General features: G+C 42.1%; 2 protein-coding genes across 3 annotated transcripts in view; one reads left to right on the top strand and one right to left on the bottom strand.

Annotated features, from left to right (window-relative positions):
• Positions 1 to 7,091, top strand: part of PPME1 (protein phosphatase methylesterase 1) — a 69,613-nt gene extending 62,522 nt beyond the window's left edge. The window contains exons 13-14 of the mRNA XM_069070834.1: positions 4,323 to 4,390; positions 5,612 to 7,091. Coding sequence (XP_068926935.1) covers positions 4,323 to 4,390; positions 5,612 to 5,630 — 87 coding nt within the window. The 3' untranslated portion in view covers positions 5,631 to 7,091. The remainder of the gene's footprint in view (positions 1 to 4,322; positions 4,391 to 5,611) is intronic.
• The window catches only part of P4HA3 (prolyl 4-hydroxylase subunit alpha 3), a 54,222-nt gene continuing 33,935 nt past the window's right edge, over positions 6,939 to 27,225 (bottom strand). Inside the window, exons 6-13 of one of the 2 annotated variants that reach the window (XM_069070832.1) lie at positions 26,924 to 27,087; positions 25,712 to 25,888; positions 21,810 to 21,874; positions 17,477 to 17,636; positions 16,772 to 16,834; positions 14,330 to 14,398; positions 13,702 to 13,798; positions 6,939 to 7,279 (exon numbers count right to left, since the gene is read on the bottom strand). In XM_069070832.1, the coding sequence (XP_068926933.1) occupies positions 7,194 to 7,279; positions 13,702 to 13,798; positions 14,330 to 14,398; positions 16,772 to 16,834; positions 17,477 to 17,636; positions 21,810 to 21,874; positions 25,712 to 25,888; positions 26,924 to 27,087 (881 nt within the window). In that variant the 3' untranslated portion in view covers positions 6,939 to 7,193. Of the gene's footprint in view, positions 7,280 to 7,756; positions 13,325 to 13,701; positions 13,799 to 14,329; positions 14,399 to 16,771; positions 16,835 to 17,476; positions 17,637 to 21,809; positions 21,875 to 25,711; positions 25,889 to 26,923; positions 27,088 to 27,225 lie in introns of those variants that run through there. The other variant, XM_069070833.1, reaches the window with a different exon arrangement.

A 27,225-nucleotide genomic window follows, 5' to 3' on the forward strand; every position in this document is an offset into this window, starting at 1 on the left:
AGGGGGCCACTGGAGTTTATTAAAGGGAAAGAGTAGGGGCACATGGTCAAAGCTGTACTTTAGGAAAAGCAGAGTGACCAAGTGGAAGACTTGCAGTAGTCCAGGTGAGAGGCCTGTATAGCAAAGTTGTGACTGTGAATTAGACAAAGGGATTCACAGTAGGTATAGTGAAGATCAGAACAAGATTTGACAACAGATTGGAATATGTAGGAGGAGTTAAGGATTACACCAGCCTGGGTGACTGGGAGGATGATGGTGCCCAGAAGAGGGGAGAATTTTGAAGGAAAGATAATTGAATTCTGTTTTTGACATGTTGAGTTTAAACTACCTATAGTTCAAAATTTCCAAAAGGCATTTGGTGATGTATGACTGTAGCTCAGCATAGAGGCTAAGATTGGATATGTACCAGGGAATCAGCTGGATGGAGATGATAAATGAAACCCTGGGAGCTGATGATAACACCAAGCAAAACAGTATAAAGGAAAGAGACAAGGACCCAGAAGAACAGAGGACACCCACAATTAGTATGCATGACCTGGATGAAAATCCAACAAAGGAAGCTGAAAAGGGGCGGTCAGACGGGTAAGAGGAAATCCAGGAGAAGACATTTAATCTCTTAGTGCCCTAGATGCCTCCCTAAGTCTATGAGTTACAGACAAATTGTTTATCTGTATTAGTGTAAGGGGATTTTCATACGAGAATTTTCTGTACCAGTGAAATCAAAGGTACAGACTAAAAAGGCTGGGGGAGGTGGATGAGGTGAAGGGAGGAGGGGGGCGGACTTTGTACAATCTTTATCCATTTGGTGTTTCTTGTATGGTTTGCTAGGCCAATATTCTTTAGTGTCTGTGGATCTCATTGAAGTGACCCTTCGGTATTCTAGGGTTTGATGCCAGCAGCATAATAGTATCTACAAATAGGAGCATCTAAGGAACTCTACCCTCTAAAGGGATTCCTACCATTTGGGATTCACACATCTGTGTCACTAGTGAACACCTGGTGACTATCTTTGTTTTTTGCCTGACTTGCTACTGTTCATTAGAGATCATTTGAGCAGTGTCTGTGATTACATTTTTCAATGATTTATAAATATGATCTTAACTATATGTATGAAAGACATTTTATTTAATGGGAAGCTATAAGGCAATGCTTCACTTTCCGGAGTCAAATGCTTTTTTAAAAATCAGACAATAAACACAATATTTCATATTATGTATACCTCTAAGTCATTTGTGAATTAAGGATGCCCTCAGCGTGTATATGTGTATACACACACATACATATATATGTGCATATATATTTATGCATATATATGTAAAACATTCTCATAAAGACTTTTTAGTAATGGGAGAGTAAAAAACATAGGTTGCAAGTTGCTTTTAGTTACTTTTTTGGGGAGAAGGGGGTAATACTATCTGTAGTTTGGGTATGTTTTTCCCCCAATTCTTTTATGATCTTCCATACTAATACCTCTTGAAAACCAACCCCTGGGGCCCAGATTTATTTTGCATATATTTTTTTCATGTTCAGCCCAGCTTTTTACCCTTCACTGCAATTTCCATTTCTTTTTATAAAATATCGGGTATTGAGACGTTGAGTTCAAATGTGGTGGTAATTGGTAATGAAAACATTTCACTGTAGAAAAGGTAGCAGAGATCTGTTCCATGTCATGTTTATTTGTTGTCTATGTTTCATTTTCACCTATAAATGCTCTTGAGATGATCTTAGTTGGAGCTCATGCCAAGCTTTCCACAGACATTTATCTATTTTCTTCCTCTACAATTGAGCTTTTCTCAATTTTGTGAGCTGATACTGCTTCTGATTTTCCATGATCCTCATCTCATTTTTTGAAAATCGGCTTATTTTAAATCAGTGTTGCTTGTGGCTGTTATCTTTCTCCACTGAATAAGGAAATCTCATGTTTTCTGGTGAAGTTAATTTGGGGTTCTTTTGGCCTCCTTGTTGTGGGCAACTATTTTACAGTAGTTAAACTTCGAGAAATGTAGTAACCAAAGTCAGTGTCTTTACTTTTATCCATTCTCTCTTTTTTTTCATAATCAGTCCCTGTTTTAAATAGGTCATAGTAGAGCTATTATAGCTGTCTACAGTGTCTTCTCATATTTATGGTTTCTTCTCATTTGGTATTGAGGTGTCAGGGATTAACACACAGAAAGCTAAATGTGAAATAACTCCAACATCTTTGTCTAGTACTTTCCAGTTTACTTTGAGGCACAGGTGTAAGACTTAAGAGTAATCCAGTAGTCATTAGCTTTTTTCATAGATAATGCAGGGGTGTGTGTATGTGTTTATGCGTATATGTTTTTAAATATGTATACTTGCATAGGAACATTCTGATTTCATCAGTGTGGGAATTCTCTCTACTAACATACAAGTATAGATAGATGTTTATAGATATTAATAAGAAGAAGCAAAGTATAGTAGACAGAGAACTGGCTGTAGATCCTGAAAGCCCTAGGTTCAAATCCTGCCTCTGACACTTCTGGTTCTATGGGCATGGACAAGTCACTTCTCCTTTCAGTGCTCTCAATGTTTCCCTTAGACCCGAATGTGCAGAGGAGGAGCTGAGAAATGACCAGCAGCTCCCTGCATCCATGAAAATGACAGGTCCAGTCCTCATCCCTTGAGATGAGCACTTACATGCACATATCAGAGAGAGTTTTGGGGCTATTTTATCCTCACAGTGGCCCTGTTAGGTGGATATTCTCCCAATTTTATAGATGAGGAAACTGAAGCTGAGTCAGGTTCATTGACTCACTGTCACATGAGTCAAAACCCAGGCACTCGTTGCTCCAAGAATAGAATTCTCTGTACTCATCATTCTCCCTCTCCACATTTTTCAATATATTTATTGCTGTCTCCCCACCTACCACACCCCCGGAGCTGTGTCTCCAAGTACATATGTGTTTAAGGTATGTGTTCATTTGCTTTGGAGGTATTTTGGAGGTATATAATGTGCTTTTGGAGGTAACATGCATTATAGAATTTCTTTTTTTTTTTATCCTTTGCAAACAGATGATGGCACATAAGTTGTCAGTGTCTTCATGGTTGCCCCCTCTACGCATAAGCACCAAAAGGCAACATGACCAAGTGTTCCACAAAATGGTTCTTGTTGCCTTTGTGCACACAATGAAATGTGGCAACTCGTTCATTTTCCTCCAAGAGCCTGTGAGTTGCTCTTCCTTTATAACAGAGAGATATGGGATGTGGATGTGATTTAATTCTGCCAGTAGTGGATCCATTCACTGGCCACTGGAAAAGATCTCGTATTTGGAATGCCAGTCCGATTAATGCTTTTAGATAGTAAAAAAACAACTATGTGGGTGTTAGTCCTCTGCCCCTTTTCTGCTACTCTGCCCTCCCAATATCCCTATGGAAGTAAAGGAGGCCCTGTAGGATGATGACCATTTTATACATTTATCTCTTTTATGGGCTGCAGGATCTGTCCCTTGCGACCCTGCTCCAGGTTAACACTTAATGATTGCCCAAGCATATAGTCATGGTCATTTTTTCCAATATTTGTTGTATTGAATTTATTGTGGAAAACACAGAGAGATGAGATATGGGTAAGTGGGGCATAAAATCACTCTAGGGTGGACTTTGGGACAGATTTGGAATGGTTTAACCAAGAGCTAGGTGTGCCACACTTAAAAGTTGATGTGAAAGTATAGAAAGAATAACCACTCTTGGAGCCATAACAAGGAAGTTCAAGACCTAGCCCCTGTAACATGCTTGTTTTTTTTTACCTTAGTCAAATCACTTAACCTCTCTGGGCTGCAGTTTTCTCTGCTGTAAAATGAGGTAGTTGCTGTGCATACCGTTGAAAGGAGTCTGTGTGGTACAGTGAAAAGATCAGGGAAGTCAGAGTAATCATGTGATCTGAAGCAAGTCATTTAACCTCCTGAGGACTCAGTTTCTTCATCTTTCAAATGAAGGAATTGAACCAGATGGACTCTGAGATCACTTCCAGATTTAGATCTCTGAGCTAAATACCTTTTAGTTTTTACATGTGCTTTCTCAGTAACATGGCATGTAATTATGGTCATATAAGTCACTCCTATCATGTTCTCAGCTTGTTTTCTGCAACCCATTTGGGAAAATTCATGTCAGCCCAGATATACTCAATCCTACATAACTTATAGCTTATTAGGTGAAAAAGGCCCTGATTTCTCTACATATCTGCATCTCACCTAATACCTGATCTTGTATTCTAGCAGAGAAGGGCTTAGAACCTCCAGTTCTTTGAACCAAGTGTCTTGATTAATCTGAGTTTTTCCAATGATCTCTCTCTCTCCCTTTTCCAGGTAGCTGAAGCTGTTGCAACTTTCTTGATTCGTCACAGGTTTACAGAGCCCATTGGTGGATTTCAGTGGTAAGACAAATGGGCCAGAAAGACATAGCACTAACGTCTCCTAAGACCAGTGTCTCAGTTACCTCTTTAGAGCAATTGATTCTTCTTTCTTGGAGAGATCTCATTCTTCAAATAATTCTCATTTCTGACAGTTAATAATAATCCAAGAATATAGTCTTCTTCTTAACAACCTAGATTATGATTTACACAGCATTTTTTATATATTATCTCATTTGATTCTTATACCTTATGACAGGTTTTTTAACTATCACTATTTCCATTTTCTAGATAAGGAAACTGTGCCCAGCAAGAGAAGCTGATTTGTTTAAGGTCTTACATTTAGTAAATGGCAAAACTGGAACTTAAACTAGGTTTTCTCACCCCAGATCAGTACTTTTCCTAATATATTATGCTTCCTTAAAGGCACTCTGCATCTCTCATGATCCAGTATGGTGGAAATACAGAGGGAAGGAGGGACTCTAAGGTCCATATTTCTAATGCTTTATGTAAAAATATAAGTCATGGCTACTGCCTTTTAGAAATTCCTGGTCTGCGAAAGGGCACATGAAAGGGGAAAGACTGAAGTCAAGTAACATGATCTCAATAGCTTTGCCACTAATCACTTACCTGAACAAGGAATAAAGAATACAGACTTATATTTTTACTTCCTTAGCCACTTTCTCTGAATTGGTTAATTGGCATTTGTATGAGAACAGTTCTCCTAATTGAACTGATGCATGCTTTGATATGAAAGATACTTATCTGTGGATCTCTGATGAAGCGTCTCACACTTCTCTGGTTGAGAAGCCATTTTAGAACTGTCACAAATAGGAATGTCTCTTGTCTACACACCTACCATTTTCCCCAATCTTGTCCTTGAAAGGGAAGGAGATCCTGCCCATAGGTAGCTCCCAGTCTGATTAGGGAGATGAAAATTCATTCATTCAACAAACATCAAGTGCCTACTGAGTTCAGAGCACTGTGCCAGGAGGAACATGGTTTAGATAGAGTTTTATAGCTTAATAGTCTAAGTGACATTCACACTTGAAAGTATAGGATAAAGCATTTTAAATCCTTCAGGTTAATGAAAAGGAAATCTCACTATGGGCCAGGGTGGTCATGAAGGACATCTTAGAAAAAGTAGAAATGAAGTTGAACTTTGAAGGGTGGGAAGGGAGAGAGTATGGAGGCAAATGTCAATGATAACCCTTGTTATTCCCTTCTCTCCTTTCTTTTGGGCAGCGTCTTCCCTGGCTGTTAGTGTCCTGACGTCCTTCAGCACCAAGATCCATTGTAAATACACCACACCAGAGGCCACTGTGATGTAGCTGTAACTTCTTCACTTTGTCCCCAGCCCAGCCATGAGACATCAGCTCATTGATAGAACTAGTGTCCCCAATACATGTAAAACGTCTACACGTATTCTTGACAAAACATTGTGTTCAAGACCCCTGATGTGCATCCATCTCCCCAATTCCAAACTTCTTCTGGGCCCCAAAGGTTTCTTGTCTCTTCCCATTCCATTCCATCCCATCCCATCTCTCCCCACCCTACCGTCCCTCCCAGAAGGGGCCATATTTCCAAAACCAAAATGACCAGTCGTAGGGTGGAGGTGCCACATTTTTAGCACTTTGGCTGAAGTCCCTAAGTGAGCTCCTTGCTTTCAGTTTGGGGGAGACTAACTGGGCCCTGCCAATCTCCTCTTGGGGAGACAGGGTTTGGCCTAGTACGATGCTGGGAACTCTCTTTGCCACTCTTGGGGTGGCAATGGGAAGGATAAGGGTAATGAAGGGAACTTTTCTTTGGCCTAGCCCTAGACATCCAAAGTATACATGAAAATTACTTCACAGCCATGTTTAGGGATGAGGAACCTTTTTTCCTTCAAATAAAATGACCAATCAGGTTACTATTTTCTTCATGGTTTGATCCTTTCAGCACACTCTAGAGGCCGTTAATGTGCTTCTGCCCCAGGGGTGACAGCAACCCAGACTTAGGCACAAATCCCAGTGTGGTTCAGGCACATGGGATCAGGGAGAGAGGATGCTGCATGTACCAGGGCCTGCCAGGGAAACCAGGTAGGGCCCAATCCAAGCACATTATGCCACCATCTTCTACTTAACCCATATGATGGGTACTGTACTATCATATCTCTCAGATAGACCCAGACCAGACTGTTCTATCGTCTCAACAAACTGCCCACACCACACGCTGAGCTCTGGCTGTCTTACATTACTCCCTCCCAGGGGGGTAATCACCCACCAGCTCCCCTTGGCTGGCTTTCCTGCCTCCCCAGTGTTACCCTATCTGCCACTAACTGGCCTTGCTTGAATGAGTGCATCCTATCCAGGGAGTTGCCAGGATTAAGCCCATTTGTTGTTAACCATTGAGCTGTGGTGTGGTGCAAAGTGTGTGTTTGCCTTTCCCAAATCCACCTCTTCATAGCCTGAGTAGTTTCCATGGGTTTTCTTTCATAGAAGCAGCACAGCTGACCCCTCCTCACTCCCTCTACCACAAGGGAAGATGTCATGTTACCCTAGTGTTGGGGGGAGATCCCCAAAAGCCATGCCTATTTTGTGTCTTAGGTGCTGCTCCTGCCCTACCCTGCTCCTTACTTCACACCACTCTGGCCTACTACACAGTCAGGCATCTGGGACCCTCTGTTCCTTTGGTATTTATGATCTTGTTTAAAGAAAATAAATATTCCCAGCCTATCTGGCATAAAGTTGTCTCTGTCTTTCTCTTCAAGTCGTCCTTCCATAGTAGGTGGCAGAAAAATGGGAGTATTCCTTTGAATTGGGCCCTAGCCAAAGCCCAATACATCTTCCTAACAGGTGGAAAAGGCTGTCTTCATCAGGAGCACTTTGTATCTGTCTTTCTCATGCTGCCCAGCTTTCCTCTCAGCCAAAGTTCCTAGCAGAAAAGAAGAAATTGACTGGCCTAGAAATCAGGAGACTTAGATTATAGACCTAGGTGTCCATGCCCTTCCCCCAACCCCGTTCTAACTTTCTGTATAGCCTAGTTCCATTTCCAGCCCTGGGGTTGATATAGATTCCTTAGGTCTCAGTATTCACCTCTGTAAAATGAAGAAACTGGATGCAGTAGCATTTAGGTTTCTTCCTGTTCTGAGATGCTTTTGATTTTAGTAATGGGTAACATTTCTGTTGACTTTTAAGGTTTATACAAATGCTCCGTTGTTTGATCCTGCATGAAACATCTGTCTGTGAGTTAGGTAGAAGTATTATCCTTATTTTATAGAGGAGGATTACAATTAAATGTCAAAGCCAGGACAGAAACCCAAGATGTCTTGATAAATCCAGTATTCCTTCCAGTATACCAGGCATTCTTAACCATGTTTGTGTTGTGGCCCTCTTTGGCAGTCTGGTGAAATCTGTGGACCCCTTCGTGTTTTTAAATGCATAAAAAATACATGGAATTACAAAGAAAGCCAATTATATCTAAATAATAGTTATCAATATATAAAAAAAGCAAACATTCACAGATCCAAGGATAAAATGTTGCCCATCATTGGGTACCCTGTTTCCCTAAGTCCAGTCACAGCTTGGCATGTTGTGCAGGAAACTTTGCTCAGTATCTGACCAAAGTTATCCAAGGCTTGCCTATTTTCGTTCCTTAAGCTATCCCAAATCAAGAACAAGTCAGCTTAATTCTTATTCAGCTACACAAGATCTCATTATGGCAAGTGCCCAGTACAATGTCCCAGAAACTAAAGTGAGCCCCAACCCTCTGTATTTGAAACAGGTACCTGAGCAGCTACCCAGCCTGAGAGAATGGCTCCAGTGGTCTGTTACAGAGAGCACACTACCCACCATGCTCACTGTGTTGGAATTAAAAGGAATCTTACAACATCGGAAGCTAGGAGGGACATGGAACAGAAAAGGTCCCTAGACCTGGAAAGGACCATAGTGGTAGTCTAACCCCACACCCTCATTTTACCAGGAGGGAATCTGAAGCCTAATGCATAGGTTGCACAGCTAGGAAGTCCTAAGAGGCAGGGCTCTTAAGTCCAACTCTCTAGACCACAGCTTTACTATACTAACACCTCACGTTGCTTGATGAACAGTGATTCAAAGGCAGTTGGAAAGTTGGGCCTACCCAGATGAATGTTGGAGACCCAACTTTGAAGGCATCCTTTTGATTTGGCCAAGACATGGAGCTCTTCTTCAGTTACCCGAATTACCACAAGGGGGTAGCAAGAACATGGAAACATACTTCAGTTGGGTGTTTGAACAAAGACCTAAAGGTGGCTGGGAAAAAGCCCAAGTTTGGGTAGCTGGTCCTTACGACTTTTTCTACCTGTCTCACAGGGTCTTTGGAGACAAGTATGTTATGAATCTTAAAGTACTGAAAAATAGGAGTTACTGTTACTCCCTGGGAAATGTACTTCCTCATAGGGTTGGGGAGGAAAGTTACCCAAGGCCATTTAGAACCTCAACCCTTGATTCCCTATCTCCGTGATGACTAATTAATCCTTCCATAAAATCAGTCTGCTTCCCTCCAGCAACTTTTTCTGTGAACTCTCCCTTTTTTTCAATCAGCCCTTTCCTCTACTCCCAATTTTTCTCACCTTTAAGCAAGATTGCTCAGAGTCATACGGCACATTAGGCTTAGAAGTGGAAGACAAGGATAAGCTAGGACTAAAACATACTCTAGTATTTTGTCCACTTAATGTTACATGGACAACACAATTGTAGTGGAAAGGAATGAGTACACCACTTGGTAAATGTCCAAACCTGGACTTAAAACATACAAGTGTGGCCTCATACAAGAAGGTATCCTGGAGATCATATTGGCCAAAGCCATCTTAAAGTAGAAGAAAGCCCAGAAAGAAGATAGTCATGTAATACAGTAAGTGGCAGAACCAAGGCTTGGGACCTAGGGCTTCTGACTCCAAATTTAATGCTCTGCTATGTAAAGGCCTTTCTGCCCACAAAAATATCTGCACCTACCCAATGCCCCAGGTGTCTGAAAAATCTCAGTCTCAGCATTAGCACTTCATCCTTTGGGTTTAATCATGGCCCCATACCAACTTCAGTAGTTTCCTGTAGCCCACAGTATGAAGTCCAGAAGTCACTGGCATTCAAGGCCTATCACAATCTGGCTCCAACATATCTTTCCATTTTTACCTTGTATAAGTAATATCTAAAGCACTAGACAAACAGAATGAGCCATAGTTGAAGTTGCCATCCCCTCTGCCTGGAATGCCCTTTCCTTCAGTAAGCATTTTTGAAGCAGTTACTGTGCTAGGTATCAGAAATGCAAAGACAGAAATGAAACCACCTCTGCCCCATACATACATACATACATATATATATATATATATATATATGTACACAGACACACACACACACACACACACACAGTAATTTCCCAGGGAAGGGCAATAACACCTTAGGGGACCAGGAAGACTTCCTGTAAAAGATGGTATTTAAGCTGGCTTTGGAAGAAGCTAAGGATTCTGTGAGAGAAAGGTGAGGATGAAGTGCGTTTCCAGCTTGCAGGAATGAGGCAGGAAGCCCATGCAAAGACATGGAGGTGGAAAATGGAATCACTTCTATGTTTTGAGGTAAATGTAAAATGGACTAGGAAGGTAAATTTCAGCCAAGTGGTGAAAAATTTTCAAAGGGAATTTGTATTTTGTCCTAGAGGCAAGAGAGAACCACTATAATTTCTTGAGTAGGGTAGTGGCATGGTCAGATATGTGTTGTAGATATATCAGTTTGGCAGCTTTATAGAGGATGGATTGGAAGAGAGAAATCAGAGGCAGGGAGTCCAATTAGGAAGCCATTGCAGTAATCCAGGTAAAAGTCAGTGAGGCCCTAAAAGAGGGTAGTAACCATGTGAATAATGAGGATGACTGAGATACCTTGTGGAGGCAAAATCTCTTCCTGTTGGAATTATTTCTCTGATTTTAGTACCTAGCTTAAATCACAGAATCTCAAAATATGAGAACTGGAAAGGACCTTAGAATAAAGAATATCATAAGGCCCTAGAACATAAAAGAGGATGTTAGAGCTGGAAAAACCCTCTGGATACCATCTAGTTCAATTTTCTAATTTAAGACCCAAGTCAAGAATCAGATTCTGGAGATTGGAGACATACAACAGCTTCCCTAGTTGTATGGGGGAACCTACCTTCTCCTCTATCATCCTTGATGCTTCATGATATTGACCCTGAGCTCTCCAAGGCTATGAGGCTTCAATTAAGGCAGATCCAATCAAGGACCTGGAAGGTTTTGAGCAACAGCCAAGCAATGCGTTAAGTATCTGTTGTCTGAGAACTAGCCTGGCTATTTGCAGAGCTCATCACTGGAAGAACAGCCACTACTAGGGAATGGCATTTGTTCAGCCATCACAACTCATAAAACTATCTACTAAGGCATAGAAGGACTGATTTGTTTTAGTAGAGGGAGTGTCCTTAAGGATGAAGTTATACAGCCTAGTAATATTAAAATATAAGACTACATGCTTCTAAATGCAGTTCCTTCCCATTGATCATGTACAAACACACACACACACACACACACACACACACACACACACACACACACAGTGACTCTCCTCTGGGGTTCAGGTCGCTGGTTGCTGGCCCCCTAACAGGGCTCCCTTTCAATGGGTTCCATGAAAGGATGGTTTGTGTGGCTCTTGGCTCTGGTTCCTCCTGAGCCTGTTTGGTGAGACTGCCTGGGTCTCCAGAACCAACACTTCCCATTCCATCTCTAGTGGAACCCATATCCCCACAATCAATGATTGTGTGGGGAGAATTATCAGGTGTGCTCAAACCACCAACCGCAGGTGGGTACTCCAGGGCAGAGCTAAGCAGTCCCAATGAGTATCTGACTGGAAGGGAAAAATTGGTAGTGGCCAAGTTGCCTCTGACACTAATTCATGGGATCTTGAGCAAGTCCCTCCCTTTAGGTCTCAGTGTCCTCATCTATAAAATTAGGGCATTGAGCTAAATAATCTATAGGACCCCTTCTAACTCTAAAATTCTGTGTTCCAAAGTTCCTTCTACCTCCACTATTCTGTAACTTTAGGTTTGATCCACCTCTGACATTCTCAGTTCTAGTATTTTTTAAGGTATTTTATGGCATAAGGTCCCTTCCAACTCTGATATTCAGTGTTCCTTTATCCTAAGGGCCCTTCTAGCATTAAGATCTAAGTCTATGTATATGCTGTCTCTCCAGAGAAACTTGGAATTCCTCAAAAACAGAGAATCTTCTTGTGGACTCCCCATCCAATAAGGACTCAATATGTGCTTGCTGACCGACTGAAATGCCTTTGTCCTTGGAAGAAAGGCACTATTTATGTTCAAAATATTAGTAAAACGTTCATTATTTATTCTAGGCCAATGACCCAGGGAGAGAAGAGAAGGAAGAATTATCAGTGAGTTTCCTTCCTGGAAGGGCACCTCTGCTCAGAGAGCTGAGCCCCTGAGATTACTAATCTGGATCAGGAAGGCTGAGAATCAGCCCCTTCTCCTGGCAGTGGAAAAGTGACCTTGTTTGGCATTTAAGTTGTTATGGTCTAGTGATAAGGTGGAGGTGACTGAGTTGATTCCCTGTGTTCTAAGTGTGATACAAGACAAATATCTCCGGGGCTTGCTGATGTTTCAGAATCTCTCTGCTATAATCTTTTAGGAGATTGCAAGCTCAATATAAAAAAAAAATGAGTGACAGTAGCCCCAAAGTTAGTGTGATCTTAGCCTTCATTCATAGAGACAGAGCTCTGAGAGTGAGGGAGCTGATAGTCCCACTGATCTACCCTTGTCAGTTCCCTTCTGAAGTATTGTCCCCTATTCTGGGACCACATTTCAAGAAGAACCTCAGGAAACTTGAGCCAGTCCAGAGGAAGGCAACCAGTATGATAAGTGTGTTCAAAGCCATGCCCCATAAGGATCATTGGAGAGAACTGGGATGTTTTTTCCTGGAGAAGAGAAGACAAGTATTTGAAGAGTTATCAAGTGTAAGAGGGATTAGGCAAATTGGGCTGGGCCCTAGTGACATTCTAGGAGTGTTGGGTAGAAATTGCGGAGATGGATTTTAGCTCCAAAAAAGGAAGAACAGTTCAATCTGTCTCAAAGTGAGTGTGCTGCCTCCTGAGGTAGTGAGTTTTTCCCATTATTGAAGGTCTTCCAGAAGAGACTGGAGAAACACTAGTCAGGGATGTTGTAGTGTGAATTCCTGTTCAGGCAAAATGTGATTCTGAGCCCCCTCTCATGATACCCACAAGAGGGTGATGCTGCCTTTGCTCTAGGCCTCTGGCTTCAGGCAGCATCTGTGCAGGACCAGGGTTGGGAGCCATGCAAACCACAGCCAACTCACCCTGAAGGTAACCATGGTCACAGCAGTGCATGAACCAGACTGGCAAGAACAATTCAGTTTCCCACATTTCTACCAAGAGATCTAAAAAGACATTTCCCCTGACTCAGCACCGAAGCTTCCTCCCCTCTCCTTACCCTAGCCCTCTTACCCAAATCACGTTTGGAACCCTCACTCAGCTCATACTAAATCAAGATTAGTCTCAGCCTACAGAGCTCCTCCCTGAACCAAGCCTTGGGGTCTACTGTTCCCAGCAATGGGCACTGAACCCAACAATGGCCTCCCTCTCCTATTCTCCCTTTTGTTCTCACCATGCTCCTGTCTCAGCCCCAAAGTGGAGCTCCAAGTGTAAATTCTAAAGTAAAGGGAGTTGAAGATCATTGTGGTCTTTGCTTCTCATCCCATCTGCCAGAAGGCATCGCTGACCTTCACTCTTCCAATGGGACCCCTCCTGGATGACTCCCTAACCTCCCACCACACACACTGCCAAATCCCCCGGCTCAGATCTTGATTTCTGGCTCCCAGGAGGAGGCCTCTGCACTCAGACTAGTCTTCAGGCTTTGAGCTGCATGGTCTGCGGAACTCCTGCCCATACTCATGGATCCACTTGTTGGCCACTAGGAGAGAGCAGGAGGAACAATTCAATTCAATTCAGTTCAGTTTAGTTCATAGAATTATAGGATTTAGAACTTGAAGAATCCTTGGAGGTCATCTAGGCCAATCCATTTTATAAAGGAGGAAACTGAGGCTCAGAGATCAAATGACATAATCCCATGTAAATCATTTTGCAAATTTTAAATCACTATATAAATAGGAGCTAGTAGAAGTAAGTGACTTTCCCAGGGCCACATAATTAGTAAGTGGCAGAGACTGAATTGAAACACAAATTTCTTCCCTACTAGACAAGGGCTCTCATTCCCTCTTGGTCTTGATTCAAAGAGGACTGTACATTCCCTGGCCAAACATCCCTCTCCCAATCCAGGAAAGGTCTTACCCCACTTGTCTCCAACCAGAACAGGGCAGCCAGCGTGTAATGTATCTCCGTCACCCTCACCGCTCCTGTGAAGGTTCCACCAAAACAGGGCTGCATTCTGTAGAGAAAGGGGCACAGCCCCAGGGCAGAGTGACCTCCTGTAGGCTCAGGCCTATCCCTGCCCACACACACATGCATGTCGACAAGCAGTCCCCCTTCCAGATGCATACATAAACAAACACACGCATTCCATGGCACAAAAACACCAAACCAGAGATGCCCATTGTTGAGAGCAAGGACTGTCTTTGGACTTTTTTTTTTTGTATTCCCAGCATTTAGCATAGTGTTTCACACATACTAAGCACTTAATAAATGTTTATTGACCGACTGACTTGCGCCTAGAGAACAAGGGCCCAGGGATGGGGAAGCTGTGGACTGGGGGCCACACACGGCCCTCTAGATCCTCAAGTGCACCCCTTCGACTGAATTCAAACTTCGCAGAGCAAATTCCACTGCTGCCTCTTGAGTTGTGCTGCACTGCAAACATAGTTGAGGGTCTCTTCCCAGGGTGAGAATGGGATATGGAGCCTTCCTCTATGGGCCCTAAAACCCAAGTCCTGTTGGTCCAAGCCAATTAGGCCTTACTTACCTTCACAACTGGAACACTGAAGTTGGCATAGATGAAGGCTGTAGACCCTCCAGCTTCCACTGAGCTTAGCTAAAAAGCAGAGAGAGAAAAGAAGAGATGAGGAGGCCACCTGCCCTACTCCTTGAAGTCTTGTTTCAGTCATGTCTGACTCTTTGTGACCCCATTTTGGGGTTTTCTTGGCAAAGACACTGGAGTGGTTTTCCATTTTCTTCTCCTGCTCATTTCACAGATAAGGAAACTGAGGCAAACGGGGTGAAGTGACTTGCCCAGGGACACACAGTAAGTGTCTGAGGCTGTATTTGAAGTCAGGAAGATGGATCTTGCTGACTCCAGGCCTGGAACTCTATCCACTGTGCCACCTAGCTGCCTCATTCACACTTTTATACACCTTTACATGCCCTCTCTCTTGTTCCTCATGATAACCCTGAGAGGAATTCCCAAATCTCTTTTATACCCTTTCATTATTCTATTTTCATTTTTATTGCATTTTTTATTATCACATGTAATTGTAAAATGTAACCAATCTAGTAGGATGATCTTTCTTAAGAGGCAGTATTATGTAGGGGGTAGAGCTCTAGGAGCTTGGAGTGAGATGCGAGATCAAATTCAGCCTTTAAGGCTTAATTGTTGTGGGACCCTTGGCAAGTAACTTACCCTCTCTGAATCTCAGGACCCTCACTGGCAAAATGAGGTACTACCTGCCTGGTAGAGTTGTAGAGAAAGCACCTTGCAAAACTTCGGAGTCACACAAGCAGGAATAGCTACTTGTTAAAATAAGCCACTGCATTGGACTCAGCGCAATGATAGTATAATTTTTAAAATTCCTTAATCTGTACAATACCATAAACTTCCCTTTTTAAATATAGATTTTATATTTATACATAATTTATAATAATACATTTATTAAGCTATTACTTGACAATCATTGACAAATACAAACGTTCAAATATATGCACAAGAAGGAAAGAAAATAAGAAAAATGAGGATGTAAGATGAAACCCCCAAGAAGGCTATAAATTATTTCTATACTTGTCTGAAATTTTACTATAGACTCGGGAAGGGAAGGGAATTAAGCATTGATACAGAACCTGCTATGTGCTAACCACTCTGCTAATAAGTGCTTTAAAAATATCTTATTTAAGACTTCACTATTCTCAGCAATACAATGATCCAAGACAATTTCAGAGGACTTACGATGAAAGATACTATCCAACTCCAGAGAATGAACTCATGGAATCTGAATACAGAAAGAAGCATATATATTTTTTTAACTTTCTGTTTCTTTTTTGGTCTGTGTTTTCTTTTGCAACATGGCTCATATGGAAATGTTTCGCATGACTGCACAGGTACAATCTACATCAAATTGCTTGCTTTCTCAAAGAGGAAATCAGGGGAAAGAGGAAAGGAGGAAGGGGAGGAATTTGGAACTCAAAAAGTTATAAAAAATGAGTGTAAAAATTGTTTTACATATAACTAAGAAAAATAAAACATTCTTTAAAAATCTCAAATATTTCATTTAAAAACAATAGCTAGCATTTATGTAGAGCTTACTATGTATGTGCCAGGCACTATACTAAGTGCTTTACAAATATCTCATGTGATCCTCACAACACTAGGAGATAGATACTATTATTACTCCCATTTTATAGTTGGGAAAAGTGAGGCAGGAAAACAGAGGTTAAGTGACTTGCCCAGGGTCACACACTTAGTACGTTTCTGCGGTTAGATTTGAACTCAGGTCTTCCTGACTCTGGGCCTGGCACTCTGTCCATTGCACCAGCTAGCTACCTCTAGAACTGAAATAATTTCCTGCCTTTTAACCTCAGTTCCCTCCTCCATAAAGTGGGGCTAATAATCCTGGCAGGCACTGCTTCCTTCACAGGTCTCTGTGAAGAAGGCACTTTGTAGGCCATAAAATTAGAGGCAAAATGATATAGTGGAAAAATCAATGGACACTAAGGAGACGTTGATGCAAATCCTAGCTCTGACACTGACTAGATGGGTGACCATGGGCGAATCACACCCCTCTTTAAGTGGTCAAGACTTAGCCCCCAATCATGCTACCACTCAGGTGCTCTGTAAACCTCAGAACACTAGGAGCAAAAGAATGACCTGGGGAAGATCAGGACTTTACCCCAGGCCGGACGACAGAATTTAGAGAGCGCTTGCAGTCATCATTCAGCAGCCAAGAAGTTCTTCCCCTGTCTGGCCCAATCTACTACTCTCCACTCTATGGGTCTCCATCCCCCAATACCCGAATTTATCTTTAAAAGCTGATTTCAGAGAAATTCTCATGTTATTCACCCAGGGCATGAAAATTGCTAGTCATGGCTCTGAATGGGAGTGAGTATGATGAGAAGCTGGATACTATCAAATGCCGTACTCAAGTCCCATAATCAACAAGTGTTCTGCTTTAATAAGCCTGGATCCCTCCACACTCACATAGATCATGAAGGTTGCAACCCGGTTCCCAGAGTTCATTCGGTACAGAGGGCTGCTTGGTGACTGCAATGAAAGAGTCAAAGACAGCAAAAAATAATGCAGACAATGAAAATTCACCAGGGAATTACGGGAAGATGAAAATGTAAAGGGCAGGGCCAGCACCAAGGGGGATAAATGTTCCTCTCATCGTAGAGAGCTCTTAGCTAATCTTCCCTTACCAAGTTCTCTTAGCAAATGCTCAGGAAGACATTCAGATGAATTTACAGGCCGGCTAGAAGACAACCAGGTTTGAATCCTGGCTCTGCCACTATCACCTAAGCGGGACTGGACAGCTACTTGTTGAGGATGTTTGTAGAATGGATTTCTTTGCAGGAACAGCTTAGACTACATGGCCTCTGAGGTCCCTTCTGACTGAAAATTCTAAGAGTCTGGGTTTCTGAGCCTTGGGTTCTAGACCAGGCTGTGCCACTGACCCACTTCTCTATCTTCTCCTCTCTGAAATAAGAGGGCTAGGCTAAGTGGCCTCTCTCAGGGCCCTTTCCAGTTCTGATATTCTAATTTTTCTTCTATGGTCCTTTCTATTGCCTTAAGATTTCAGTATCTTCTGTGTGAGTGAGCCCTACAGCCTGAGATGTTTTAGGACAACATACCCTCCCCTCTGGTTCCCACCAAAGAATATAAGTCCCATCTCACCCTGCTACTTACCGTTGCATGGTCAAAGTGAGGTTCATAGTGTCCTCCAATCCCATAGTTCACCACCTGGAGGTGCTCAGCATAGGGGGGCTTTACATTGAGGCCAGTGAGGGCTGCGATGCGGCGATCTAGGGATACTAACATCGGATCCACTGTGTCCTTCAGCCAGGCACTGAAACACACAGCACACTGACCCATCAGGAATCCTTACCCTCTCTTCCTCCAGGTGCTTCTATGTAGTGAGCTCCCTGCAGGCAGCAATGCCCCACTAACCAAGGAGACTTCACTCTGAGTTGATAATCTCTCCTCACTCTTTCCCTGAAACCATCTCCTTAGTCCCATAGGCAAAAGGTGCTGGGTAATCCTCCCTCATGCCTGGAATGTTCTCCCTCCTTACCTCTGCCTTGTGGAATCCCTGGTTTCCCTCCTGGTAGTCTCTTCTCCCATATGAGAACTCTCAATATCCTGCTAGGCTGCTAATACCTGCCCTCCAAGGTAGCAAATTTCTCTATGTTCTATACATACTTATACATGGTATATTTTTGTATAAATCCCCCCATCAAAATGTAAATCTCTTGAGGGGAATCACTGTTTCATATTTTTCTTGATATCCCCATGGCTAACACAATGACTGGCACATAGTAGACACCTTAATATATGTCTATGGATCGACTGGTCAAGGAAGGCCTTTATTGCAGGGGAAAGGGCACTGAGCTAGGGAATCAGGAGGCCTGGCTTTTAGTCCTTTTCTTCTCTCTTTATATTTGTGTGCCTTTAGCCAGGTCACCTTTGTCTTTCTGATCTTCAGTTTCCTCTTCTGTAAAGTGACAGGTTTTGACCAGATGGGTGGTCTCTGAGGCCCTTCCTGACATTGATATTCTTTTCAGTGTTCTAAAATTCAGTGTTCTAAGGCCATGTTCCAGTTCTGTGTTCCTTCTCCCTGCTGTCACTGGTGGGGGCAGTGTGGCAGAGTTATAAGTAGGATTTTTGGCATCTGGGACAGACTTAGTTGGAAGTGGAGTCTAAGGTATGACCATTCCTGTGTTTGTTGAGGTAGAGGGAAAACAGAGATCATGGGATGGAAGGAGGAACTTTGTAGAACTTTAAGACCAGGGTATTTAAAGGGGGAGGAAATGAAGTGGAGACGACTGTGAACCAGGTACCACACATACTGGGGATCAAGAGGAGGGATTTGGATGTCCCTAGATGACAACAACAAGGATCTGGGTTGAATGGAGTGAACTTTTAAGCAGGTGTTCTTCACCTTTTTGTGAGTCAGGGACGCCTCTGGTGGACCTGTGGACCCTTTCTCAGAATAATTTTTTTTTTGCCTATGTTCAATGTCATTCCCCTCCCCCCAAGAATTCTGAGTCAGAACTGGGGGTGAGAGGAGGTAGAGAAGAGGTAAGGGCCAGAAGCATTGGAAAGATGAGAAGAATGAGGATCTGATGGCAGTCCACCCCCAACCCCCAAGAGCCCCATGTCCAGAGGTAGGTATTTGAACTTCTTGCTGGAATGTCTACCAAATCATCCAGAGAATGAATCAAAGAAGGGAATGAAATCTTAAAAAGGTAAACTACAAATAAATGACCTGGCCTGTGTGGGACCCAGCAGGCATGTTGGAAAGGACCAGCTATCTTCCTTTCCCCTCCACCTATAGACTCACTTTTGAGAATAGAGAAGCAACTAAAAAAATAGTTGAAACAATTAACAACTCCAGCAAACCTCCAGGATATAAAATAGATCCACATAAGTCATCAACATTTCTATATATTCCCCACAAAAGCCAGCAGGAAGAAATAAAAAGAGAGATTCCATTTAAAATAACTGCAGACAATATGAAATACTAGAGAGTCTACCTGCCAAGACAAACCCAGGGATTGTATGAACATATTTACAAAACACTTTCACACAAATAAAGACAGATCTAAACAATTGGAGAGATATTAATTGCTTGTGAGTGGGCTGATACAATATAATAAAAATGACAATTCTACCTAAATTATTTATTTAGTGCCATACCAATCAAATTACCAAAAAATTAATTTGTAGAGCCAGAGAAAATAGTAACGAAATTCATCTGGAAGAACAAAAGGTCAAGAATATCAAGGGAATCAATGAAAAAATGTTAAGGAAAGTGGTCTAGCAGTTCCAGATTTCAAATTATATTGCAAAGTGGTAATCATCAAAATAATCTGTAATAGAAGAAATAGAATTGTGGATCAGTGGAATAGATTAGGTATACACAGTAGTAAGTAAGCACAGTGATCTAGTATTTGACAAACCCAAAGATACAAACTTTGGGGGTAAGAACTCAACATCTGACAAAAATTGCTTGGAAAACTAGAAAGCAGTTTGACAGAAACTAGGCACAGATCAGCATCTCATACTATATATCAAGATAAGTTCAAAATGGATTAATGACTTAGACATAAAGGGTGATATCATAAGTAAATTAGGGGAGCGAGGGGAAATTTACCAGTCAGATCTATGGATTAAAAAAAGAGTTTATGACCAAACAAGAGACAGAGGGGATTATAAGAAGTAAAATAGATCATTTTGATTACCTGAAATTAAAAAGCTTTTGTACAAACAAAATGATTGCAGCCAAAATTACAAGGAAAACAGGAAACTGAAGGGAAATTTTAAAGTAAATTTCTATAATAAAGGCCTCATTTCTCAAATATATATTGGGAACTGATCCAAATTTATAATGAGTCATTCTTCACCTGATAAATAATTAAAGGATATGAACAGGCAGTTTTCAGAAGAAGAAATCAAAGCTAATGGTAGTCACATGAAAAAATGTTCCAAATCACTACTGATTAGAGAAATGCAAATTAAAATAGCTGAAATACCACCTCACACATATCAGATTGGCTAACATGACAGAAAAGGAAAATGAAAAATATTGGAGGGAATATGGAAAAAATTGGGACACTAATGTACTATTGGTGGAGTTGTGAACTCTTTTAACCATTCTGGGGAGAGCAATTTGGAACTATGCCCAAAGAGTATAAAACTGCACACCCTTTGACCCAGAAATACCACTACTAAATCTTTATCCCAAAGAAATCAAAGAAAATGTAAAAGGCCCTATTTGTACACAGCTGTTTTGTGGAGGCAAAGACTTGACAATGGAGGAGATGCCCATCAATTGGGGAATGATTGAACAAGTTGCAGTATATCGTTGTAATAGAACATTTATGCTATAAGAAATAATGAGAGATGCTTTCAGAAAAACCTGGAAGACTATCATGAATATTATGATGCAAAGTGAAGTGAGAAGAACCAAGAGAACACTGTACAAAGCAACAGCAAAAAAAACGATGATCAACTTTGAAAGATTCAACTATTCTGATCGAGACAATGATCCAAGACAGCTCTAAAGGACCTGTAATGAAAAATGCTGTCCACTCCCAGAGAGAGAACTGATGAACTCTGAGTGCAGATTGAAGCATAATTTTTTAAACTTTCTATATTTTAATTGTTTTATCTTATTTGTGTTTTCTTTTACAACATGGCTAATATGGAAATATGTTTTGCATGACCTAATTTGTATAATTAAAATCAAATTGCCTTCTCAAGAAGGGGGAAGGAGAAGAAGGCAGAGAAATAATTTGGAACTCAAAATTTTTTTAAATGATTGTTAAAATTTTTTACATGTAATTTGAAAAAATTTTAGCAAAAAGAATAAAAATAATTTTAAGAAAAACCACTGGACTGCCCTGAAATGACATTGCTTTTTCCTGACCCAAAGGGATATGGGGGCTAGACCATGAGAATTCTTAGACGTGAGGGCATCAGGCTCAAGATTCCCAAACTCTGTGCCACTCAGTGAACTCACAAGGGTGCAGGATATTTATTTATGTGTTTTACCTAATCATTTAATAACTAGGACTGTTAGATATTTCTTTTGGCCTAGATGTCACCATGCAAATCATGTCTTAATAAAGGCACTAAGGGTACTTTGAAAGGAGAAAGTTTAGGAATTTCTGGATTAGACTCAAAAACCATTAAGGTCTCTTCTCTATAGGATCTATGACCTAGGAGTCTCACTGACCACTTACTATCTGTGGGATCATGAACAAACCATTTCATGTCTCTGTGCCTCAGTTTCCTTTTCTGTAAAATGGGAGATAATAATTTCCAGAGCATCTACCTTACAGGGCTTTGGTGAAGATTAAGTGATACAATGTATGCAGACAGCTTCCTAAGTCTTAATATGCTATAGAAATTGGACACTCTTTTCATCAATCCCAGAGCTCCCTGACCACCAGAGGGTGTATCAAAGGGATGGAAGGCCCCCACAGGGGAGGGCCTGCACCAGGCCAACCTCCCTTACCTCTTGCTGATGCGGTATTCCACTTGTTGCTGCTTCTCCCCGGAGGCCACCACTGACCGCTGCAGCTGATATGGAGAAGAGGGGGGAAAGCAAGAGGAGAAGGAGGTCACCATGCAAAGGGAAGCTGCCCGTGCACCTCTGGAGATATGCATAGATCACAGAATCACAGAGGTAGGCACCGTAGAGTGCTCAGGAGAGGCCTGGGCTCGAGTCCCAGCCCTCACCACTCTGAGCCTCATCTGTCAAATGGGGATAATAATCCTGGAAATACCATTCAGAGGAGACAGTTCTGTAAATGGCAAAACACTATGGAAATGGAAGGTGCTATTCTTATCACCTGAGCTACCTTGAACAAGTCATTTTTCTACAGGCCTTAGTTTTCTCCTCTGTACAATAAGGCAATTGGCCTGAGATGCTCTCTAAGGATCTCTTTCAGCTTCAAATCCTGTGACATTTCAACTCAATTCAGCAAGCATCTATGAAGCCCCTACTATGTACCAGGCATTAAACAAAGTATGAAGAATGTGACCAAAACAAATTATTTCTGCCCTCAAGGAGCTTGCATTCTAACAGGGAAACAGCATTTTACAAATAAGCCAGTACTAAATATTTACAAAGTAAACACAATGCAATTTTGGTCAGATTTGATGGGTTCATATACATAGGCCCAAGTCTCTCATTTTCTCTCTCCTTTGGTGGTTTATATGTTTAATATTAATGTGGCTCCAAAATGTTTCTCAAGGTGACCTCTGACCCTAAGCATCAATTTTAAAATGCCAAGGAACCCAATCCCTACAAGATCATTTTATGGATATTTCTTTCCTTCCAGCTTAAAGTGCTTTCAAGACTGGCCTTCGTTTCTTAGGTCACATTAATCTAAGGGCTGATCGTTATCTCCAAACCCTCCCATTTAGGACACGCTGGATTCTGTACTCCCCTGGCCATATCTGCTGACTCACCACTACTAATGCCATTTCTCATCCCATTCCCATAACACCTAACAGCAAATGGTGCTTACTTAGCACAGTGCTAGGCACATGGTAGCTAAGTCAGAGAGTCAGCAGGGCAGAGCATTTGACTAGATATGAAGTCCAAAGACCTGGCTCTCATCTTGGCTCTGCCAGTAGTAAGCTGTGTGAATTTGGGCAAGTCATATTACTTCCTGACCTCAGTTTCTTCATCTGTGAAATGGGAAGAATAATCCAACTCAAGACGCTTTTATTTTATTAAATCCTAACTATGTGCAAAGCCCTGTACTAGATAATAGGGACACAGATTTTTTTTTTAATGACAATTCCTACCTTCAATAAATCAACAAACATTTATTAAGCCCCCATTATGTGTTAGGCACTAGAGATACAAAGATTAAAAATTAAATATTCCATGAATACTGTTCTACCCCCCACCCCCCCACCCCCACTGCTCATTTCTGCCCCTGTGAAAGAGAACCCTGAATCCCTGCCCCACTCAGACACTCAGGCCTCCTTTCCCCTTCTCAGTAGTACTGACCTATGACCCTTTAGGCCCCTGCTCACATAGTTGACATGATTGGAGAATCAAGGCATCACCATCTATAATCACTCCAGGAGACTGGAAGAACACAGCCCTGCCACTGACTACCAGGTGTCCTGCTATGCCTACCAGTCCACTAGGGCCTTACCACTGGTCCTGCTGCTTCACTCTCCAGAACTCCAAAACAATGGATTTTTCCATTGTCCCTAAAGTTGAATTTTCTTATATGTATTGTCTTCCCTAATTAGAATGTGACTTCCTTAAGAGCAGAGACTTTCTCACTTTTATAGTTGTATCCCCAGTGACTGGCATATAGTAAGTGCTTAATAAATGTTTGTTCATTCATTCATGGACAATACATTCTACCAGGGGAAACAAGAAGCTCAAAACCCAGGAGAGGAGTGATATGTATGCAAATAACTATAATACAAGTTAGAAAATGAATAAATTGATAGGAGAGGTTGAAGTAGTTGGACAGATCTGAAGAGAGGAATCATTAATGGCTGAGGGGTGAGAGTGGGTGACAATGAACTCTACATGCAGCAGGCAGTACCCAAGCTGAGCCTTAAAGAAGGAAAAGGATGTCAATAGCTGGAGATGGGGGTTGTATTTCCCTAATAGAGCAGAAGCTCCATGAGGGCAGGGACCGTATCTTACCTAGACTTATATCTCCCTAAGCACAAGTATAGGACTCTGCACACAATATACATTTGTTTCTTGAATGTAACTCTATGGAATTATAATGACTAAGCTTGTCCCTGTAGAAAAAACGAGGAAAAAGCTCTTTCCTCCCTCACTGCAGAGGTGGGGGACTCCAGGTTGTGGAATTCTGCATGTGCTGTCAGATTCAGAGGATGGATTGGTTAGTTTTGCTGAGCAAATTTTCTTTTCTTTTTTTGTTTGTCTGTTTCATTACAAGCAATGGCTCTCTGGGTAGGGGAAGGGAAAGGATATATAGATGCATATATATTTTTTCTTTTTTATTATTTTTTTTTGGAAGGGGGAAGGCAAGGCAATTGGGGTTAAGTGACTTGCCCAAGTTCACACAGCTAGTTAAGTCTGAGGCTGGATTTGAACTCAGGTCCTCCTGACTTCAAGGCCAGTGCTCTATTCACTGTACCACCTAGCTGCCCCTTCTTTTTTTATTATGAACTTAATTTTCAACAACAACAAACATTTCAATACATAAAAAAGGACAAGAGACTTATATTAGATATTTGAATCTCTATTATGCAGTTTGTTTTTTAAGAAATGTACACAGAGGAGTGGCTAGGTGGCTCAGTGAATAGAGCACCGACCCTGGAGTCAGGAGTACCTGAGTTCAAATCTGGCTTCATACACTTAACACAAAAACTAGCTGTGTGACCTTGGGCAAGTCACTTAACCCCAAGTGCCCTCCCCAAAAAAGGCAAAAAAAAAAAAAGAAATGTATATATACTTTTATATATAGTCTATGTTATATAGTTATAATTATATCATATATTTATCCTATATTCTATATATGGATAGAGCACCAGTTTGAAGTGAGGAAGACTTGAGTTCAAATCTAGCCTCAGACACTAGCTGTGTGACCCTGGGCAAGTCACTTAACCTCTGTTTCCTCATCTGTAAAATGGGGACAGTAAGAATGCTTACCTCCCAGGGTTGTTTCAGGGATCGGTTGACATGACATTTGTAAAGTGCTTAGCACAGTGCCTGGCATACAGTAGACGCTCAATAAATGTTAGCTATACACAAGCATATGTGTGTATCCAGATATACATACAGGCATGAGTATTTGTACATCCATAAGCTACCTTTCACACACAGAATTTCACTTAGAAGGGACCTCAGAAGCCATCTGGCCCAATTTATACCTGAGAGAATTCTTGCTATGACACACTGACCAATGGTCATCCACTCTTTCTTTGGATGACCTCTGCAGAAGGACAACTCCCTCTTTCCTGGAGCAGTCTATCTCTCATTGAGGCAGTTCTAGTTATTAGGAAGTTTTTCCTGACAACAAGCTTACATTTGTGTCTTTATCTTGGCACCTTCCCCCAGGTGCTCCCAGTTCAGCCCTCTTGGGCTGAGGGGGATAAAAGGAATCCCTCTTCCAATGAGAGAGCCTTTGGATACTTGAAGACAGCTATCGTATGGCCTTCCCCACCCCCTCATCCCCCTCCTCTAGTCCCCTAGCCTTCTCTTCTCTGGGTTAAACGCCCTCAGTTCCTTCAACTGATCCTCCTAAGGAACGATCCTGAGGCCCTCCACCATCCTGGATACCCGCCTCTGGACATTCTCCAGATTGTCAACATCCTTCCTCCACTGCAGTTCTCTGAGCTTAAGCTATTGCTGCCCCAAGCCCCAACCCCAAGCCTGCACTCCTGCTGAGCACGGGGGCCACTCACCCAGGGTGCTGCAAACCCCCTAATCTTCTGGGCCTCGGAGTCACTGACAAAGTCATGGTAGAGGACGATGTAGGGCTCTATGTGGAGTACCTCCTTCCGCGCAGGCTGGAGCAGCAGGTAGGGGCTGGCGTTGGTCTCGTAGGCACAGTAGAGGCTCGGGATCTGGTAGTGGGTGGGCTGGGAGGAAAAGAGGGCGATCAGTGTGAGAGAAGAAGGGGCCCAGGAGACGTGGAGCTCTGCCCCTACACCAACAGGCCTCACTGTTCATCCTGAGTCCTGCTTTCCTTTCCAGGACTTGCTCACAAAATCATGGAACCTCAGAAGTGAAACGAGCCTTAGAGGGCACTGTCTGATTCTGTCCTCACTACTGTCAGTGCCTTCCCTCTGGGGTTCCTTCCACTCCTACTGCAGACACCTCAGTTGTTCTTTTCAGCCTGTCTGCCCCATCAGAATGGGAGCTCCCTGACAGCAGGGGCTCTTCTTGCTTTTCTTTGTAACCCTAGCATTAAGCATAATGTCTGGCACACAGTAGGTGCTTAGTAAATGCTCGAAGAGCAGGAATCTCTATATCATCACCAAAAGGCATCATTAAGCCTCTCCTTTCGATCTCTAGTGACAGGAAGCTCACTACCTCCTGAGACAGCCTGCTCCAATCTAAGTCAATTTAGCAAACATTTATCAAGCACCTATTATATGTAAGGCACTAGGCTAGGCATTACAGACACAGAGACAAAAGAAACAAAAACCCAGTCCCTGCTCTCAAGGAGCTTATATTCTATTGTTGGGATATATCAGGTAAGCCAATAAGCACATATACATACATATACATATATGTACGTGTGTAGATAGATGGATACACACATATGCCATCATTTGGGGGGAGATGAGCACTAATAATGAAGGGGCCTAGGAAGGATTTCTGATAGGTTAAGGCAGAAGAGCCTGAGCCTTGTGGACACTCTCCAATTTGTCAATCTCCTTTTTATCACATGAAGCCTAGGACCAAAGACGATACTCCCTTGTCTTCCCATGGACTTGCTGCCCTTAATGACACCTAATCTCATTAGTTTTTTTTTTTAACTGCTGTGTTACACCATTTCATTCATTCAAATCATTTCATTTCTCCATTTTTTTCTCTGCCTCTATTTTTTTTTTAACAGAAATTCATTCTGGTATCTTGGGGCCTCCCATCTCCATTCTGAGGAGGAGTACCTGGGAACCCAAGGTCTGGCACAGTCCCTCGTAGGTGTCCCTAGTCTGCAGGTGGGGGACATTAGGTCTCTTGATGGCCACCTCAGGTCCTGTCATACTGGATCTCTCTGCCAACAGCCTTTCATATTTCAGGATGTTTCTGGCCATTCTCTTGTTATCTGGATCTGAAAGAAGTTATCACAGGAAATTATAATAGCCATCACTACCATTTCTACAGTGCCTTAAGGTTTTCCAAGGGGCTCTATCTATCCATCCATCTATCTATCTATCTATCTATCTATCTATCTATCTATCTATCTATC

Source organism: Petaurus breviceps, unplaced genomic scaffold (genome assembly GCF_028583685.1).
Source record: "Petaurus breviceps papuanus isolate PSGF00001 unplaced genomic scaffold, PetGlider_PUasm1.0 90823, whole genome shotgun sequence".
Taxonomy (NCBI): domain Eukaryota; kingdom Metazoa; phylum Chordata; class Mammalia; order Diprotodontia; family Petauridae; genus Petaurus; species Petaurus breviceps.